This window comes from Genypterus blacodes, unplaced genomic scaffold (genome assembly GCF_046128005.1).
Source record: "Genypterus blacodes isolate CSIRO-AG114 ecotype Tasmania unplaced genomic scaffold, CSIRO-AGI_Gbla_v1 ptg000284l_1, whole genome shotgun sequence".
NCBI classification, from domain to species: Eukaryota; Metazoa; Chordata; class Actinopteri; order Ophidiiformes; family Ophidiidae; genus Genypterus; species Genypterus blacodes.
Window position 1 is genome coordinate 157,501 of NW_027467075.1, and position 18,667 is coordinate 176,167.

The following is an 18,667-nucleotide window of genomic DNA, read 5'->3' on the forward strand; positions in this document are numbered from 1 at the left end:
GCTCTGTCGCGGGATGAAGATGTCAGGGATCAGCTGCTCTGCTCTGCCACAGACTGCTCTGACTGAACGGAGAAGTGGGTCAAACATTCATGAAAGGTACATTATGAGTAAACGCCCCACAGCTTAAGTCAAGTAGCTTCAACCGCTCAAGCCTGCCACACACACACACACACACACACAGCAGCGTTGCTTCATCTTCATCTTCACAGTGAGCTTTGTCTCTACGGAGCTCTGACACCAAAGCAACACGTTTTAAATCCTGCTGTCCTCGTCGGTGACATCGCTCCTTTAGAGAGGACAGAGTGTTTGGATGCTGGGGGGGAGGGGCGAGGCTGTGTGTGTGTGTGTGTGTGTGTGTGTGTGTGTGTGTACGGTGGGGGAGGGGCGGTACAGTCGCTCCACTTGTTTGTGCTGCTGCTCACTCTGATGTGATTGTAAACACATGCTCCTGCTCTGATGGGAACTAGAACCCATGATGTCAACATGACAACGTGTGTGAGAGATAAACTGAAACGTCGACACGCCTGAGTCAAGGCTGCTTACATCCATGTTCATCTTAACATCATGAGACTGAAGCAGCGTGAGGTCAGAGGAGGACGTGATGCCTCCTCATCCTCACCTCTATCATCTGCATCGGGTCATGGGATCAGAACTCTGCCGGGTCCAGAGGCCTCACTCTTCACTGCGTCAAACACTAGGCTCAAGACTTTTCAATCAGGGCACAACACTCTCTGTGGTTTCATTTTCTGAGTCTCGGCTCAAAGAACCAAACATCTGACAGGCACAGAGTCCTGCTGGGGGACCGGCTGAAGCCCTGCAGACTCTGGGCCCCCTGTGGTCCCTGCCTGGTCCCTGCCTGGTCCCTGCCTGGTCCCTGTCCGGTCCCTGCCTGGTCCCTGCCTGGTCCCTGTCTGGTCCCTGCCTGGTCCCTGTCCGGTCCCTGCCTGGTCCCTGTCCGGTCCCTGCCTGGTCTCTGTCCGGTCCCTGTCTGGTCCCTGCCTGGTCTCTGTCTGGTCCCTGCCTGGTCTCTGTCTGGTCCCTGTCTGGTCCCTGCCTGGTCCTGGTCTGATGCCCTCCACTAACCTACAGTACAGGCCGGACCTACAGACTCCTACGCCTCATCCCGTGTCGTCACGTCTCCTACCCGGGGCCGTTCTTGTCCTTTGGTTGGATTGCTGGCGGATGATGTCATGTTCTGTCCTCTGTCTCGGGCGCTGCGACCGGCGGGACCCTGGGACGACGGGGACGTCTCTGAGCGGCACAGAGAGAATAAAGACTCTGTGAGGAAGGATCCATCCAGGGTCAAACTGTCCCAGCAGCCATCAGCGTCTCTGCACACTTTAACTTCCTGTCCCCTCCACATTAATCACCACCGAGCCGTCTGAGCTGAATCCTTCGCCGTGGCTGTCAGATGTTCCACTTTTGGAAATAGAGCCCCAAAAGCCTGGCCTCTAAATATATCCAGAGTTACACTAAGCTTCAGTTTCTGCGTTGCTCTCCTGCTGGAGCGTCGAGGGTTAAACGCCGCCTTAATCCCTGCGTCCTGATCTGAGGTCTGACTTTGCCCCATAAAATGCTGATCCTGACTCTTTCCCCACACTGAGCCGTTCTCTTCCTCCTCCTCCTCCTCCAGCTCCCTCACACTCGGAGCAGAGCCTGCTTGGGTAAACGTTTGTCTCTGTAGAGGTCAGAGGTCAGATCCCTGCATTGACCTTCATCCTTCACGCAGCAGGGACGTCATGCTGCAGCTTCACCCCTAGGTTTAACCTGTCGGCCGCCGCGCTGACACCACTTAGCGGCGTTTAGCGGCTCGGCTGAGGTCCGTCTGCTGCTGTGGCGGGTTCAGATCAGGTTCAGATCAGGTTCAGGTCTACAGAACCCTGAAGGCCGCAGTGAGCTGCTTCACACACTGACCGTTAGAGGTGAATGCAGACTTTTTCAGAATGCCCGTCACGCTTAGAGGGTGTGTGTGTGTGTGTGTGTGTGTGTGTGTGTGTGTGTGTGTGTGTGTGTGTGTCTTTGTAATCTCAATGTAATTAATCACATGAACAGGGGGAGGACACACTGTCTCTTTAAGGTCGGAGGGTTTGTTCACAGTAATGATGCCTCTTCTTCTTCTTCGTCTTCTTCTTCTTCTTCTGTGTCTTTGCTCTCTGGCATCTTAAACAGTTTCACTTTCACCTGTGTGTGTGTGTGTGTGTGTGTGTGTGTGTGTGTGTGTGTGTAGGCCTGTTTCCCTCTCTGTCTCTTACATGGAGCTAACTGCAGCCTTCATCCTTCCTTCAATCTGTCACTCCTACTGACAGGTCATACAGCTTTACGTGTCCTTATGGTGCTTCCCTGATGTTTGGTTGATCACATTGATTGGTTGTGGCTCACATCAGATGTGGCAGAGGCTCAGTCTGGCACGAGGCCAAAAGCTTCACAGCTGACATTAGGAGACGAGTGTGGACGATCACAGTGACTCTGCTCTTTCCTGCTGCCTCTCTCTCTCCCTCTCTCTCTCTCTCTCTCTCTCTCCCTCTCCCTCTCCCTCTCTCTCTCTCTCTCTCTCTCTCTCTCTCTCTCTCTCTCTCTCTCTCTCTCTCTCTCTCTCTCCCTCTCTCTCTCTCCCTCCCTCTCTCTCTCTCTCTGAAGACAGGCAGGCTCCTGTCCCTCTCTGCTTCCTGCTTCATTAACCATGAGCCGCGTGGGTTCAAGTCAGAAGCCTCCTAATCTCCTCATCGCCTCCTCCGTCCTCTCAGACCCAACGTGAAGCACGCACTCTGCGACTGGGGGAGGGGGCGGGGCCTGAGGACGGGCGGAGGAGTCGAGGGAGAAGACGGCGTTTGATGTCAGATCAGCCTCAAACAGAGAGAGAGAGAGCGGCGAGGAGCCAGAATGACACCGCTCTATCGGCTCAACATGATGGAGACTAACACACACACACACACACACACACACACACACCTGCCTGCAGACCACAGCCAACACTTCCAGTCTAACACATCGTCTCTAAAGGCCCGATCGGACCTCCTTTGTTTGCTTTAGACTGAACTTTACCTTTGATTCTTTAACCCTAACCTCACTGAGTTTAACCCTGGAGCCAAGATGGAAGAATGACACACACACACACACACACACACACACACACACACACACACACACACAGGTCCAGTCCCATGTGGACCTGAGACATGAGTCCTCTCCTTTGTTCCTGGTTCAGTCTGCAGCCTTACAGAGCGTCACAGAGCGTCACAGAGCGTCACAGAGCCGCAGCTCTAAGTGTCCCTCTGAATGGAGCGGCGCTCACAGGGCTGCTCCAGCTCCTGCCTGCGTCACAGAGCGATGCAGCGTGACTCTCTCTCTCTCTCCACCTTTGGGCCACAGGGCGATTTGGCTCCGCACGCTATTCTACATCAAAGAGCGAAAAGATAAAGATGTTCCTGCTGCATGCTGGGTAAAGATCAGGCTCCTAATGAGGCCGACAGAGAGGCTGCTCAGGCTCAGGCTCAGGCTCAGGCTCAGGCTCAGGCTCAGGCTCAGGCTCAGGCTCAGGCTCAGGCTCAGGCCTCTAGGTGGCAGCACTGAGTCCTCTAGTAGTGATGCTGCTCTACATCAGCAGGTTGGTAAGTAGAGCTTGAGTGTGAGCCCCTGTCTGTCACGCTGGGGGGCGTGGCCTGTATTGTACTCCTGATTGGTTGAGAAGCTCACACTAAGCACCATGGTATCAACTATGATGCAACACTTCACAGATCCAACCCAAAGCAGCAGCTGAGAGTTTCATCAGGTCAGAGGTCGTTACAGACAAGACGACCGACGTGTGTGAAGGAGGGCGAGGACAAACGGTGGGCGTTCTTTAAATGTGATGTTTAGGATTCTATCTGACAACAACATGAGCAACATGACGACCTGACTGACACATGAACACAACCCATCAGCTGTCAGTGAGACCTCCTGACTCCTTCATCCTGAAGTCCTGATCAGGGGATCAGAGCTGAGTCCTTCATTAAGGCCGAGCTGTGGTGCAGCTGATTAACGGTGACATCGCTCAGCAGGGAGCCGGATCGTGCCACGACCACAGATCTGTGCTTTCCCTCCTTAATGGAGACGATGATGATGATGATGATTCCTCGAGTGCCTTCTGAAGAGCCAAGATCAAGCTGCAGTCAGGGTGCGGGGGCAACGAGAGGGGGAGGAGGGAGGGAGGAGGGGGGAGGAGGGAGGAGGGAGGAGGAGGGGAGGCCAGCGATCAGTGCTGCATTGCCTGAGCCCGATCTGTGTGTGTGTGTGTGTGTGTGTGTGTGTGTGTGTGTGTGTGTGTGTGTGTGTGTGTGTGTTTGTGTGTGTGTGGGTGTGTGTGTGTGCTGAACCAAAGGGAGTCTGCTGTGGAGCTGCAGGAGCTCCGGGTGAAGTTGGCATGAAGGAGAATGCGCACAGTGGCGTTTAACGGTACGTGACAGGAGAGTCTGGCCTGAACGCTGCCTCACACTTTCACATACACAGGCGCTATTACGTAACCATGACAACCACACCACGGCTATGTGACAAGCGGTAGATTCACTAGGAAGAGCCCCCCCCCGTTGGCAAGGGAACGGCAGCATCGGTCCACAACGTGACGGCGGCCCTCGTATCTAAAGATAGCAGCCTCATGTTCCAGCAAACAGACTCAAACAGAGAGTCAGGATCAGTCAGGCTCAGTCAGGATCATCAGCTTCTCCTCTGCACCTCTCCTCATATTTACATTCAATCATCAGCCTAACCCCCAGCAGCCTTAACATGACTGATTCATGACGGCTTCCCATCGATCCACCACCCAGTCCCTGTAAATCACTGGATCACTGGATCACATGATCACATGGCTGCTGCTGCTGCTGAGGAGCTCTTGAGCAACGCAGACCAGAGCCTGATGGAACAGGATTCACAGCCTGGGTGACATTTGGGTCTGAATGTTTGGCCGAGCGAGCGGCTAAGTGAAGCAGACAGATAAACACCGTGTCGGCTCACAGTGGGAGAGCCAAGCGCTGCCTTCTGCCATTTACATCGCCATGGAAACAGCCCCGTACACAAGCAGCCCTCTCATCAGCCTCAGCCTGACACACTGGAGCTCAGCCTGATGGAAAGTTCTACATCCCAACTTCACATCTGTCAGTGTGTCGGACATCCCAGTGCTTAATGACATCATCACCTACACACACACACACACACACACACTCAAGTCTACACTCACATCTGTGTTTAACATGTTGTGACTCAGTGGGAGCAGATGACAGCATGTGGAGGTCACATGAGCATGAAGGTCTGAGGAGAGACACACACACACACACACACAACTGACAGACACACAGACAAACATACATACAACATACATACATACTGTGGTCATACAGCATGTATGACAACAGGCTCCTACGTGTGTGCATGAAACACTGTCATGATACTAGATACATGATACATCACTGTGACACACACACACACACACACACAGCGCAGCGGGGCAGTAAACGTCGTCACGTTATTAACACACACGACATCCAGACCGGGCCGGGCTCTCCGGTTCCGTCCAGCTGGGCTCGGTACCTGCTCGGTGCGCCTCACCCAGGCGGACCTCGGTGATGCTGCTCGGGTCACTCTGGGATCGTCCCCGCTGCAGCACGCAGTCCTCCCCCGGTGCGGCAGCGGCAGCCATGGCGCGGAGAAACGCTCGGATCGACGCCGAGAGAAGAAGCGGGATGAGCGACAGCCAAGGTCACGGTGCTGCTGCTGCTGCTGAGGCTGAGCCGCTGCTGAGGCTGAGCCGCTGCTGAGGCTGAGCAGCTCCTGGTGCCCGAGAACAAGCGGAGCTCAAGCCCATTACGCGCGCAGCACACTGATGCCTTCAAGGGCTGCTCGGAAACGCCCACTTTGAGAGCGTGCGTGACACTGAAGGGGGCGTCACATAAAAACAGATGAACTGAATCAAAATGAAACTGAACCAGCGTCCCTCAACCAACCAGCTGGAGTTTATGTTTCCTCAAAAACGTTCTCACTACAAAACCTATGACTCTAAACTAACCACTATTAACTAACCCCTGACCCACATGGTCCAGCCCAGCCCAGCTCATGAACCTGATACTGTTGGAGGATAAATATTGTGTATTTGATTTCAAACAGATGAATTATAATGCTGGCTCACACCCGGGGCCTCGGGGGCCCTGTGGAGTTCAGGTCCTGTGTGTGTGTGTGTAATGTAACACTACATTACAGTGAGATGCAGCGTAGTGTTACATTACATCACAACGCTCTGAGTCACAGAGCATTCACCACATAAATAAACACACTAAAACCTGCAAAGACCTCAACAATAACCTTCATCATCATCATCATCATCTATGATTATAACAAAACAGTCACAAGCTGCTTTCCAACCTCGGCACTTTTGGCTCAGGAGTCGTTTTCATCTAAACATGTCATTTTCATAATACCACTATGTGTGTTGTCATGGCTCCCACAACAGGTCCTACTAACTACTTTGTGGTTCTCACCAGGAGCCAACTGTGTGTGCGTGTGTGCGTGTGCATGCGCGTGTGTGTGTGTGTGTGTGTATACTACCAGCAGCACTTGAATGCAGCACTGCACACTGATTGACTCAGTGACCTTTAAGCTTAAACACGACTTTCCCACGGGCTTTTTTACACTTCAATTAATAAACAAATTACAATTAACAGCCCCTGATGCTTTACAGCAGAGAATCTAAAGGATCAGAGAGGCAGGAGGAGAGACGACAATGTGTTTCACTCTTGTAAAAGGTTTGTGTATTTATTCTACAAAGTTTATTCTCAATGATCCAACAGAAGAAAGATGTGACACACAGATACATGAATGTCTGTGCAGGGATGATCCTCCTGCAGAGGGACAGAAGAAGAAGAACACAACACTTGATTTTACACATATTACCCCAGAGTGCATATATAATGCTGATATGTTTTATCTTTGGGAAGTTTAAATAGCTTATAAATAAGGTATTATAATATGAAGTTCTAATAATTTTTCTTCTCACTAATAGAGTTAAACTAGTTTTGTATCTCGTTTCTGTAGTACTTCATCGTAACGCTGGGGGCGCAGATCAGCGTAACCGCCTTGAGCCTGAATGTGTCTGAGTAGAAGAAGAATATTCCAAATATGGCGGAAGAGGATGCGCGAGAGACCGAAAACAAACCTGTGTGCCTGTCAGCGGAGGAGAAGGAGGGTCCGGGCGGTGCTGGGGTCGAGTCCCCCACACAAGACCTCAGAAGCGTCCTAGTCACGAGTGTTCTGAACCTGGAGGAGCTCGATGTGGACTTGTACAGGTCAGCGGAACCGAGCGACGTCACAGCCCAAAACTCACCACCGGACGTAACAACGCGAGATTGAACGGGATTTTATAAACACGAAATATTTACATTTTATATTTATTATTTTACAAATATTGATGAAAAAACATATTTTAATATAAAGATAAATCATAATTATAGTTTTAAACGGTGTACAGATCTCAGTTCTCTGTAGAAGTCCACATGATTTGACAGTGGAAGTATTTGCAGATATGTGTAATATCACTCTCTTCCTCCAGGGGGAAGCACCACTGGGTTCCCCACACTCGCCGACTGTTCGGGGGTCAAATCATGGGTCAGGCCCTCGTGGCCGCCGCCAAGTCTGTGGGCGACAATCTCTTCGCCCATTCGCTCCACTGCTACTTTGTGCGGGCAGGTGAGTGGAGTTTAACATCACCGAGTACACTGAGACTCAACAGCATCCATCTGATTGGTTCAAATAGATCCATTATTGTGTGATTAAGTTTCCAGCCAGCTCAGAACTTATCAATCAACCCACCCGCATCCTTTCAGGCGACCCAGAGGTTCCGGTTCTGTACCAGGTGGAGCGGACGAGGGACGGCCGCAGCTTCACCGTGCGCTCGGTGAAGGCGGTGCAGCACGGGAAGCCCATCCTCACCTGCCAGGCCTCCTTCCACCGGGAGCAGCCCAGCCCCCTGCAGCACCAGTTCACCATGCCGGAGGTCCCTGGACCCGAGGAGCTGCTCACTGTGGAGGAGCTCATCCACCTCCACCTCAGGTACACACCGTGACATCACAGCTCAGGGATGGGGTCATGGGTAGGAGGACAAGCAGCTGACTAACAGAAAACACAGACGGTACCAAGTTACACCTCCAAGCTACAGGCTCCTCCTGTGTGTGTGTGTGAGAGTGTGTGACCTCCTCCTCGTGTCGTTCACAGTAAACCTGATCTGGAGGAGAACGCCAAGCGAGGCCTCACCAAGCTGCTGGCCAACGAGGTTCCCATCGAGATCAAACCGGTGAACCCGCCGCACCATTACGGACGAGTCGCCACCGAGCCCAAGAACCTCTACTGGGTCAGGGCGCGAGGACACATCGGTAACATGAGCCACAAACACACACACGCCTGCAGAGGAAGCACATGAGGACACACTGTATCTGACCCGTGTGTGTGTGTGCGTGCGCAGGTGAAGGGAACATGAAGCTGCACTGCTGCGTGGCTGCGTACGTGTCAGACTTCTCCTTCCTGACCACGGCGCTGCTTCCCTATCCTGACTACAGGGTCCACTTCCTGGCGTCCTTGGATCACGCCATGTGGTTCCACAGCACCTTCAGATCAGATGAGTGGATGCTGTACGAGTGTGAGAGCCCCTGGGCAGGTCAGTGTGTGTCTGTGTGTCTCTGTCTCTAATGTAATGTAACTCTTCTGCACCGCTGCCTAACCTAACACGTGTCACGGCGTCTCACAGGAGGAAGTCGCGGCCTGGTTCACGGCCGCTTGTGGAGAAGAGACGGTGTGCTCGCCGTCTCCTGCTCCCAGGAGGGCGTGCTGAGGGTGAGAGCAACCGCAGAGCGCAGCAAACTGTAGACGACATCGGCAAGTCAACTTCATCTCTACAGCCCAATATCACTCCCACACACACACACACACACACACACGCACACACAGGTTCAGACGCACAAACACTGAGCCTGACCCAACAACAACACACAACAGGAAGTGATGGCACTGAATTTAGTCTTTAGTCTCTTTAATGTCTTCTGGTCCGGACAGGAACAGAACTCCAGATGGATCCAAACGTCCTCACATTGTGATGTTTGCTTTAACAAGAATAATTTTATACTTTAAAAGATAAAGTGCTGTTATATAAGGAATACACAGATGTTAATTTATTGTCTATTTAATTACTGAGTAATAAAGAATTCACATTTTAAGTGTGTGAGTAAGAATTTGTTGTTTATTTGTTCAGTGAGGACAGAATGATGACCTTAAAGATGTAACACACTGGTTTAAGTGTCTTTGTAATATTTAAACTTCATTAAAAGGCAGAATATTGATTGAACACTTCCATGTTGCCCTTTCCAGTCTTTAACACAGAGAACACTTTGTTTGGAATCACTGTTGACTACAGGTTTTGGGTTGCAGGCAAATATTAAAGAAAACAATCAGGCTTCATGAACTCAGGCTGTGTGTGTGTTTATCCAGCAGGGGGCGACAGAGCTCAGACATGTTAGTGTGCTGACTAACAGTACTACTGCAGTGAGGGGGGGTGGGGGGGGGGGGGGGGGCTTCTGTCCTTAAGCAGATTCATTTTACAACTTTATTCAACCAAGAACATTTCTGTTGTCAGTGTATCGAGCCTTTAAGATCCGAGCAGGTTCCTCTTCCTCATGTGAGATATGAACTTTGACCTCCTTCCATTGTTTGACAGTTACAAAGGATTCTGGGTTTGGGCCAGAAAACCGTAGCAGCTGATTTAATAAACTTGTTTCTGCTCCTTCTTCATCTCAGAGTTTCCTGCTGACATCAGGTCTTTGTTTCCTCAGAGAGAACATTGAGGTTTGATCCTCCTCTGTGTTGTTCCTCCCCCAGTGTGGTGAAAGCCCCGGAGCCAGGGCCGGGATACGGGCTCCAGGATCCCCGGGGAGGCCTCAGGGTGCAGGAGGGGTAAAGGAGCTGTGAGGCCCCCCCTGGACCCAGGTAGGGCAGAGGAGGAGGGGCTTATTTGACTGTTTGGGAAGAAGCCAGGAGCAGAAGTCCTAGGAAACCCACCACTCAGAACTAAGACCCTCTTTAAGCACATTTACTTCACTTGCACATCCAGAGATAAGAACCTTTAACCCCCTGAGCCGCTGCATCATTCAGCTCCTTCTTCACATCCCAGCTGCCATAGTGCTGTTGAGCAAGGCACTGAACCCCCACCTGCCTGTCGCGCATTCAGCCCTCAGAGAGCGTCTTTATCCTGCCTCTCGGCGTCACCAAGGAAACGCCGCTTGTTGGCGGGGATCCCGACGATCTGGTGTCCGTCCCCAACGAACCGGACCTCGGGCCGGTAGTCCCCGAACATCGAGATGTTCCATAGACTCGCACCGACCCGCATGATCCTGCAGGGCACCGGCCAGTACAGGTACAGGTGCGACAGCAGGTAGTGGTCGTTGATGATGTTGGTGGTCTCCGCCGCCACCCACTTCAGCAGCGAGTCAAAGCGCTCACTGTGGGTGTGTCTAGGCAGGCGCAGGGGCAGACACTTCCGGAAGTTGCTCAGGACTTCCTCACTCCCGCAGCCGAACACGAACCGGTTGGAGCTTTTGGTCGGCAGCCGGTAGACCACCGCGTAGACGCGGTTGTTCCTGGTGCAGGAGTACGCGCCGAGCACCAGCCGCTTGCACCACCACTTCATCAGCCCCATGGTGCTGGCGAAGTGCAGACACACCGTCTTGTCCTCGATGGCGGTCTTCCAGTCGGACCGGATGTCCTCGATGAGCTCCGTGCTCATCACGTTGAAAATCCGCGAGCCGGCTGATCCTGCCTGTGTCTCTTTGCTCATGCTGATCCTCTCACTGGGCCTGAATGACCCAAAACACACTTAGGTACAATTCACCCGCGTGACGTCATCGCTTCCCTTCACACGGTGTCGTCACTCCTCGCTGACTCCGCGTGGCAGTGACGTGATTCATTTATTCTGCTGTACTAAGCAGCGTGAACATGGAGTGATGCGTTCAATGACTGTTAAACAGCAGAGAGCCATGATGTAAATGTTAAACATGAAGCAGACAACCTGCTGAACTCACAGCGTCTCTACATCCTTTCAGGCTCCAGCGCCATCTGGTGGTGAACTGGCCTCATGGTTAGATTACATGATTTGCTAGATTTGGTGAAGCTTTATGTTGTAATGTAATGCAACCATGACAACATTACAACAAGAGTTGTCAGAAGCCATCAAGTAAGACTTCGAGCTCACAGGACACTGAGTGCTCATCACAAAGATAAAGCCTTAGACTCAACTGCTGCCCTGAAACACAAGGACACAATGTTTAAAGGAGCCAGGCTCATGAATGGACTCCTATCTGCAAGGAGAGCAAGGAGGTGAAGGCTCAACCACAGCACACACACAGAGAGGAGGAAGAAAGGAGAAGGAGGAGAAATACTCAACTAACAAACAACTAAAGAGAGAAACAAACAAACTATAAAGAACGAATGAGGACTCCAGAGAAACACAGGAGATCCAGAGAAGAGAGCAGGAAAGACAGAAGATAGAAAAATGTGACGGGCGTACCAACATCACCATGGAGCCAGGAGACCAGATGATGATGAAGAACATGATGAAGAACTGACAAGGAACAACAGGAAGTATGAATACACTCAGACAAACAGGGAATTAAGATCAGGAGCCACGTGATTGGTGGATAAGAGACATGTGACAGGAAGTGAAGGAAACATGAACAGGTGAAAGCAATGAAGCAGTAATCAAGACACACAAGGACAGGAAGTAAAGTCACAGGAAACTAAAGGGGGGAAATCACAAAATAAAACAGGAAATGAAAACTAAAGACAGCAAAAACACAGAATTATTACAAAATCATATAACAATGTGAACAGTATATTACATTATATAATATACATATTGTAGTTTATCAATGAATCCAGGTCAGAAGATCATACTCCTTCTCTTATGTAATGCTTCTATGGAAGGCATGAACCCGGATCAGGGTCAGAACTCCTTGGTCTTCAGGGTCTCATGTGTTTGTTTCCTGACTCCTGCTGCAGGGTCCAGAGTGAGGACACAAACACACATGGAGGTATATAAATGATATAAGCGTCTATAAAACTATATTCAGACTCATGAGGTTTCAGGTTTCAGGCTGTTCCTGGTGTTCCAGGGATCCATGTTCTACAGGTGGACTGTAGCCTGGAGAGTGAGCAGAAGAGAGTGCACAGTGTAAATGCAGCCTCTGTCTGCGTTTCTCAGCAGTGTGGCAAATGTAGCACAGGACTAACAACTCCCTCAGTGTGCACACACACACACACACACACACACACTCAGGCTGTTTGATTAACAAGATAAGAGAGTAGGAAATAAAGACACAAAGGCAGACTGTAAGGTGATATGAAGGGAGCGTCTCAGTTTGTATCTGTGGGGACGAATGGACGCTCTGCAGGAGAACAGAAACATTTCAAAGTTGTTTATAAGTTGTTGCCAGGTTCAAAATAACTTCATTGTTGCGAAGCAGAGATTGTGGAGCGAGGCGATGTCACATAAGTGGACTCTCATCGTGTGAAGCTGTGAAGCAGCAGCTCCAGCACTGTTTGAGGAAGGGGAGGATGAGGAAGAGGATGATTATCAGACGGCCTTGGTGCCTTCACGGTGACCTGGCACGTCTTTGGTAAACTCCCTTTGCCAAAACAAAACCCATGTCAGCACAGAGGAGCTGACATAGCGCCCAGAGGAGCTGACAGAGGAGCTCACAGTGCTCAGAATTCATGCTGGAGCAGAAACAAAGATTGGAAAACATTTCAAAGTTACAGAGCAAGTATGTTTATTCATAAAGTTTAGTAAAGTACAGCTACTCCCCAGTAACAGGACTGAAGGACAGAAGTTTGTGACTCAACATGGCTGCATGGCTCAGGGTTTGGCTCATGCTACCAGAATAACAACTCCCTCAGACTCTCGCTCTCATTCCTCTCGCCTTCCTGTGTGTGTGTGTGTGTGAGTGTGTGTGTGTGTGTGTGTGTGTGTGTGTGTGTGTGTGTGTGTGTGTGTGCATGTGTGTGTGCTTGCTTGGATAACGAGGAACAAGAGATACTTTATACCCACACATGACTGATAAACCCAATCTGTTCTGGCACAGACAGTGAGAGATGTAACTAAACTAACTCTGATTGAGGATCATGAACTCTGTCTCATGTGAAAAGGAGTGAACTTGAGTGAGTTGTGCGACTGGTTGAGTGTGTAGCTCTGTGGTGAGCAGCAGAAGAGGCAGAGTGCAGGAGTGGAGCCTCTGTGTTTTGTGGTGTTGCTAAGCTCTGTGTGTTTTCCTGTGCAGTGATTGGCTGCCCTGTGCACTCCTCAGAGATGGCTCCGCCCACCCAGTGGACCGCTGTACTTTTCCACTCCAAACTTTGAGTTCAACATCAAACTTTGCACTCCTCCTCCTCTTCCTCCTTCCCCTTCTTCCTCGCTTCATTGATGCATGGATTTGTTTTCTCTGTGTTATTTTCCTTTAAGTTTCCCTCCTTCACTAAACAACAACATGCAGTCATTTTAAAACAAGATGAACAACTGAAAGGAGACTCTTCAGGTCCTCTTCTTTACCTATGAGGCCCTCAACAATCAATAATCAGTCTCCTGCCTACATGAACCTGTGACCTATTGACTCCATCTCAGGCCAACAGGTCCATCAGGACCTCTGCATGGCCTTAGGTCCAGGAGCCACCCGGCCTTTGTTGCTGCGGCCTCCAGCCCGCTGTCAGACATGCACTCCTTCACGTTGTTCTGGTAGCCATCTAACACCTCAGGGAGGGGGAGATGTTTGAAATTGCATTCTTAGGAGGTAAAAATCTGGACTTGGAGGCTCTCTTTGGACCTGGAGATGTTTCTGTACATGTTTCTGGTTGGAGTCGTTGATTTGTCACAGGAAATAAAAGGGCTCTGTTCTTTTTGCAATTTGTTTTTATTGAAGCAAACATTGTACATGACATTGTGCAGACAGGTGTAGGATATTTTGGAGATCATTTTTTTATATAGAAAGAGGGAAAAGAGGAGAGAGAGATGGAGAGAAAGAAGGAAGGTTGTATCATCACTACTTTTGTTGTTAAACTTTATAGATAGACCCTGAGGTAGAGTACATGTAGATTGGATTTGCAAGATGTCAAAGGGTAACTACAGTTTTTACAGGATGATGTCTAACAGCAATGTAGGCTAGTACAGATCAATCATAAACAGGGAGAGAGAGAGGAGAGAAACAGAAAAAAAAATAAAAAGTCACACAACAGGCGGGCCAGGAGGGTCCCTAAAATTTAGGGAAAAAAAGAAAAAAGGAACTGTTGTGTGTTCAGGTAATCAGTCACTGGTCTGGCATAGCCTGTAGATCTGTGAAGTAAGAGAGGAAAGGTTGCCATCTCTGATAGAACTTATCAGTGTGGTTCCTCATAGTGTACTCGATTTTCTCGAGTCTAAGAAAATACATTGTATCCTTCAGCCATTGCGAAATAGAGGGAGGGGTGAGGGATTTCCAGTGCAGCAGCAGGCGGCGTCTGGCAAGCAAAGAGGTGAACATGATCATCTCCTCCGTGTTGGAGGGCCGAAGATGGCAGGATGAGGGGAGGGTTGAACTTGCATTCCCAACATGGTGGACAGTGTGATGAAGTAACCCAAAAGACTTCTGTTCTGCCGGATCCCGGCCCAACATGGTGAGACCATCCTGACATTGCGTCACTTGGAGACGACCGCTGGAATGACAGAAAGCCGTCACCGATCAATAACAATTGGACATGCAGCTGCCAGCATCATGGAGCTGAGATGGAGCTCAGCACTACAAACAGTGTGAACGGACCTTCAACTGATACACAGCTCCAGAACAGATCAACCATTATTGATTTCCACTTATATCTCCTAAACTAATAAAGAGAGAGATCATTGAAGTTACTGTGGGGAGATTTTCAAGGTCAAAAGGTCAGAGATAGTAAATATTGAGTCCTATATAAAGTCCTTCAGTGTGTGAATGTATGGATCTCTATATTTCAGACAGACAGACAGACAGACAGACAGATTGTAATCTAAAGTACCTTATATATGGATACTGTATACACACTGTTCACACTCTAACTGTCATCATAGTTACATGGTCACAGTTTGTGGTTCCTCACATAATTCATGGCTGTAAGTGTGTGTGTGTGTGTGTGTGTGTGTGTGTGTGTGATTTTGTGTGTGCGTTTGAGGGTGCGTCAGTGATCCAACTGCCATTCAAATCTTTGTCTGGACTTGTTTATAGGGCGGTTAGCTTTTCATTAATACCTCACACTTGACACTGTGTGTGCGTGTGTGTGTGTGAGTGTGAGTGAGTGTGTTGGCATGACAGCAGCCACATCCTCTCTTCCTGTCTGCTGACCAATCAGAGGCCGTGTTGCATAACAAAGATTGAGCTCGTGCATCAGAGGCTTCTGCTGTCTGATAAACAACAGAGCCGAGATGCAGCAGACACCAGAGGGTCACAGGTTCCATCCTGCAGCAGCTACTGCAGTGCCTGAAGCAAGGCACTACACTCTCCATGTTTACCCTTCATATGGTGGTAAAGCACATTGTAGGTCAGTGGGACGACACCGTGTGCTTCCAATGTTAGGTCTATAAAACACACACACACACACACACACACACACACACACAGGCAAAGAGGCTTACACTTCCCGTTCTGTCCTGAGTGGGTGTGACCAGCCCACTTCAGTTGATGTAATCCACTTTAGGTGATCAGTATTCACAGGAACAGAGAGCGTTTCTCTCCTCTAGCTTTCTTCATGTTTGTCTCTCCGTCGTGTGTTCAGACGCTCAGTCCTGCTCCTCCATTCCTCCATGTGTGATCTTTGATGAGACGACACGCTGCCCCGCTCTCTGTTATTTGACCTTATTTCTCTTTAATGCGACACATGTGAGCAACACGGTGCTATTTGTGTTCCCATGATGCATCAGTGTCTGTGCTGCTGGTTCGTATTGCAGCTGTCTGTCCTGACGCCATGGTGGCACACTGACCCTCCTCTCCTCCGTCTGCTCCGCTCTGCCACACTGCATTATTGTTTATATAGATCATAGATTGACGCATTATCAACAATTCACAAATCAGACAATCAGCACAGATTAAAATAAACAAGTATTTATTTCTGTCTTTTCTTCTTTGTACAGTAAAAAGCTGTTTTAAGTGACAGTCAGCTTCGTCCAATCACCTGCAGGCAGGACCACCCAGCTCGGCTCTGATTGGCTGTTGGGGTTCACTCCCCCTGCCCACCCATCTGTCTTTGTATGACAACAACAATAACGGAGCAGCAGCAGAGAAGCCACCAGAGATGAACAAAAACATGAGCCACTTCACCAAACCAACCGTTTATCAAACTAAACAATGGATGACGTCACTCACGTGCCCCTTTTGCTCCAATTGAAGGGAGATACTTAAGAAATCTTTACACCAGAAGGCAAACAAACAAACAAACAAACACATCTATAAAGAAAATGACACGTGATTGACAGCCGTTTCTCCATGATCTCAAACTCTGGATGATCTGGATTTGTTTTATTGCTGTGATAATAAACAAACCTCCATGATGTTCTCAGTCTGATTGGGAACAAAGTTTCCCTTCACGACGTCAGAATGTCACAGAACTCGACAAAGTCCCTCTGCATGAAGTTCTGGCTCTGCATCAGGTCGTCTTCAGAGGGGAAGTACTGCAGACTGTCCTCCTGCAGCACGAACACCTGGCCCGGAGCTCCGAGCGGGTCGGTGCTGTCCAGCAGGGCGCCCCGGGCGTTCTCCAGGGCGCCCAGGTACGAGTCCATGTCGGTGAGCTCCGTGTCGCTGTCCGACCCGCTGCCGCTGTCGCTCCCCACCGAGTCGGAGCGCATGTGCAGCAGCTGGTACTTCTCGTGCATGAGGAACTGGTTGGTGTTCATCGGGGCTCGCATCCCCCGCGCCCGGTTCCCCTTCACGTTAACGGGCCGGAGGGACGCCGCGGCGCCGCCTCCGTCGCCCTGCCTCTGCTGCATGTGCCTGGGGTGCTGATGCCGCTGGAGATGGGGATGGTGGCGGCGGTTCTGATGATGGTGATAGTGATGGTGAGTGCGCCCCCTCGTCCATCCTCCCCCCCCTGCCCTCCGCCCCTGCACGCAGCCTTTGGACCAGCGGTGCTTCCTGCGACTGGCGGGGCGCTGCTGCTGCGGCTGCGGCTGCTGGGGCTGCTGGCAGGTCTTCCCGCCCCCCTCTGACAGCATCGGCTTGTCTTTCTCGGTCTTTCTCCTCCTTCCCCTCTGCGCTCCTTCACATTCTCCTCCCAGCAGACCGAGCAACAAAGACGGGTTCGCTTCTCTCCGAGCGGGGCTGAGGCTCAAGTCCTAGATGAACCCCGCCGGCCGAGTCTACCTCTTCACCACCCTCTGGCTTTTCTTCTTGACCTCGGGCTCTGGCTGGTACATATCCTGCTCTTCCTCCCCTCGCAGCAGCAGCTTGCCTGCTCCCTGTCACGCCCTCCTCTCTCTCTCTCGCTCTCTATTTTGCTCTCTCTCTGTTTTCACTCGTCTATGAAGTCAGATCGACTCTCTGCTCACTTCAGTGACCTGATGAGGGACTTGTTAATGTTTCCTAAATGATTCAAAGCTCTTTTTGTCAGTGTCTCGGCCCGCTTCTGTCATGTGTGTCAGTGTGCTCGGCTGTGACTGAAGCGTCGTCTGTCTGAGCCTATATAAGGCTTTGGACGCTACCATTCCCCGGTTTAACAGTGGGGGTGGAGGCGGGGATGTTTCTCTCTGAAAGATATGATCAACGCTACACGGTGAACAGCTTTCAATGATTTGTTTATGCGTTATTCTGCTCAATTAGGATGCTTCTAAAATCCACAAACAGGAAACGGGGGTTGTACTCGGTGTTCGCGTCGAGCGTTCGGTCTCTCCCCCCGGCGGGATGGACCGCTCCACCTCGGATTTAGCAGCTGAAATGTGATCCAGAGCTGCTGCTGAAAGCTGACATCAGGCCTAGAGCAACAACAAGAGGGAGGGGGGAGGAGGAGGAAGAGGAGGCGGAGGAGGAAGAGGGGGAGAAGAGGGGGGAGGAGGAAGATGAGGGGGAGGAGGAGCAGCAGCAGCAGTGGGACTACTGGAAGTTGTGTGTGTTCATGTCACGTACACACCGTATGGCTCTCACACTGCACACAACCGAGACGTTTCCGTCTTTTAAATCTGGTATGTTGAAATCATTTCGGCTGCTAAACTACTCAACTGAGGAGTGACATGAGTGGGAGCACAAATTATAAGATCTCTCTGTCTGTCTGCTCACTGAACACATAACCATAAAGAGACTGAATCCTCTCAGGTCTCTGCGGCTCTCACTCTTCTCCTGATTTGTCCATAATCATTGTCTTTTAAGGAGGTGTGTGTGTGTGTGTGTGTGTGTGTGTGTGTGTGTGTGTGTGTGTGTGTGTGTGTGTGTGTGTGTGTGTGTGTGTGTGTGTGTGTGTGTGTGTGTGTGCCGGCTTCACTTCACCAAGTTGATTCCATTTGCAGTGAGATTGGACTTTGACCTGCTTGATTCTTCAGAGTCCCACAGCTCAAAGTCTGCATGCAGACGTTGACCACACATAGACACACAGGATCAGGGAGCTGTGTCACAGATGACTTGGC

At 50.5% G+C, this 18,667-nt stretch overlaps 3 protein-coding genes across 3 annotated transcripts in view; 1 reads left to right on the forward strand and 2 right to left on the reverse strand.

The window, feature by feature from the left end:
* The window catches only part of phactr3b (phosphatase and actin regulator 3b), a 26,408-nt gene extending 20,740 nt beyond the window's left edge, over positions 1–5,668 (reverse strand). Inside the window, exon 1 of the mRNA XM_076136891.1 lies at positions 5,560–5,668. Within this exon, the coding sequence (XP_075993006.1) occupies positions 5,560–5,668 (109 nt within the window). The remainder of the gene's footprint in view (positions 1–5,559) is intronic.
* Positions 5,669–7,075: 1,407 nt separating this feature from the next.
* On the forward strand, positions 7,076–9,357 carry acot8 (acyl-CoA thioesterase 8). Its single transcript, XM_076136876.1, has 6 exons — positions 7,076–7,307; positions 7,571–7,707; positions 7,845–8,070; positions 8,233–8,390; positions 8,480–8,671; positions 8,762–9,357. Exons 1-6 carry the CDS (start codon positions 7,141–7,143, stop codon positions 8,878–8,880), a joined length of 999 nt encoding a protein of 332 aa, XP_075992991.1. The 5' UTR covers positions 7,076–7,140; the 3' UTR covers positions 8,881–9,357.
* Positions 9,358–16,141: 6,784 nt separating this feature from the next.
* LOC142987917 (uncharacterized) lies at positions 16,142–17,721 on the reverse strand. Its single transcript, XM_076136877.1, has one exon. The coding sequence runs from the start codon at positions 17,264–17,266 to the stop codon at positions 16,637–16,639; it is 630 nt and encodes a 209-aa protein (XP_075992992.1). The 5' UTR covers positions 17,267–17,721; the 3' UTR covers positions 16,142–16,636.
* Positions 17,722–18,667: the final 946 nt, after the last annotated feature.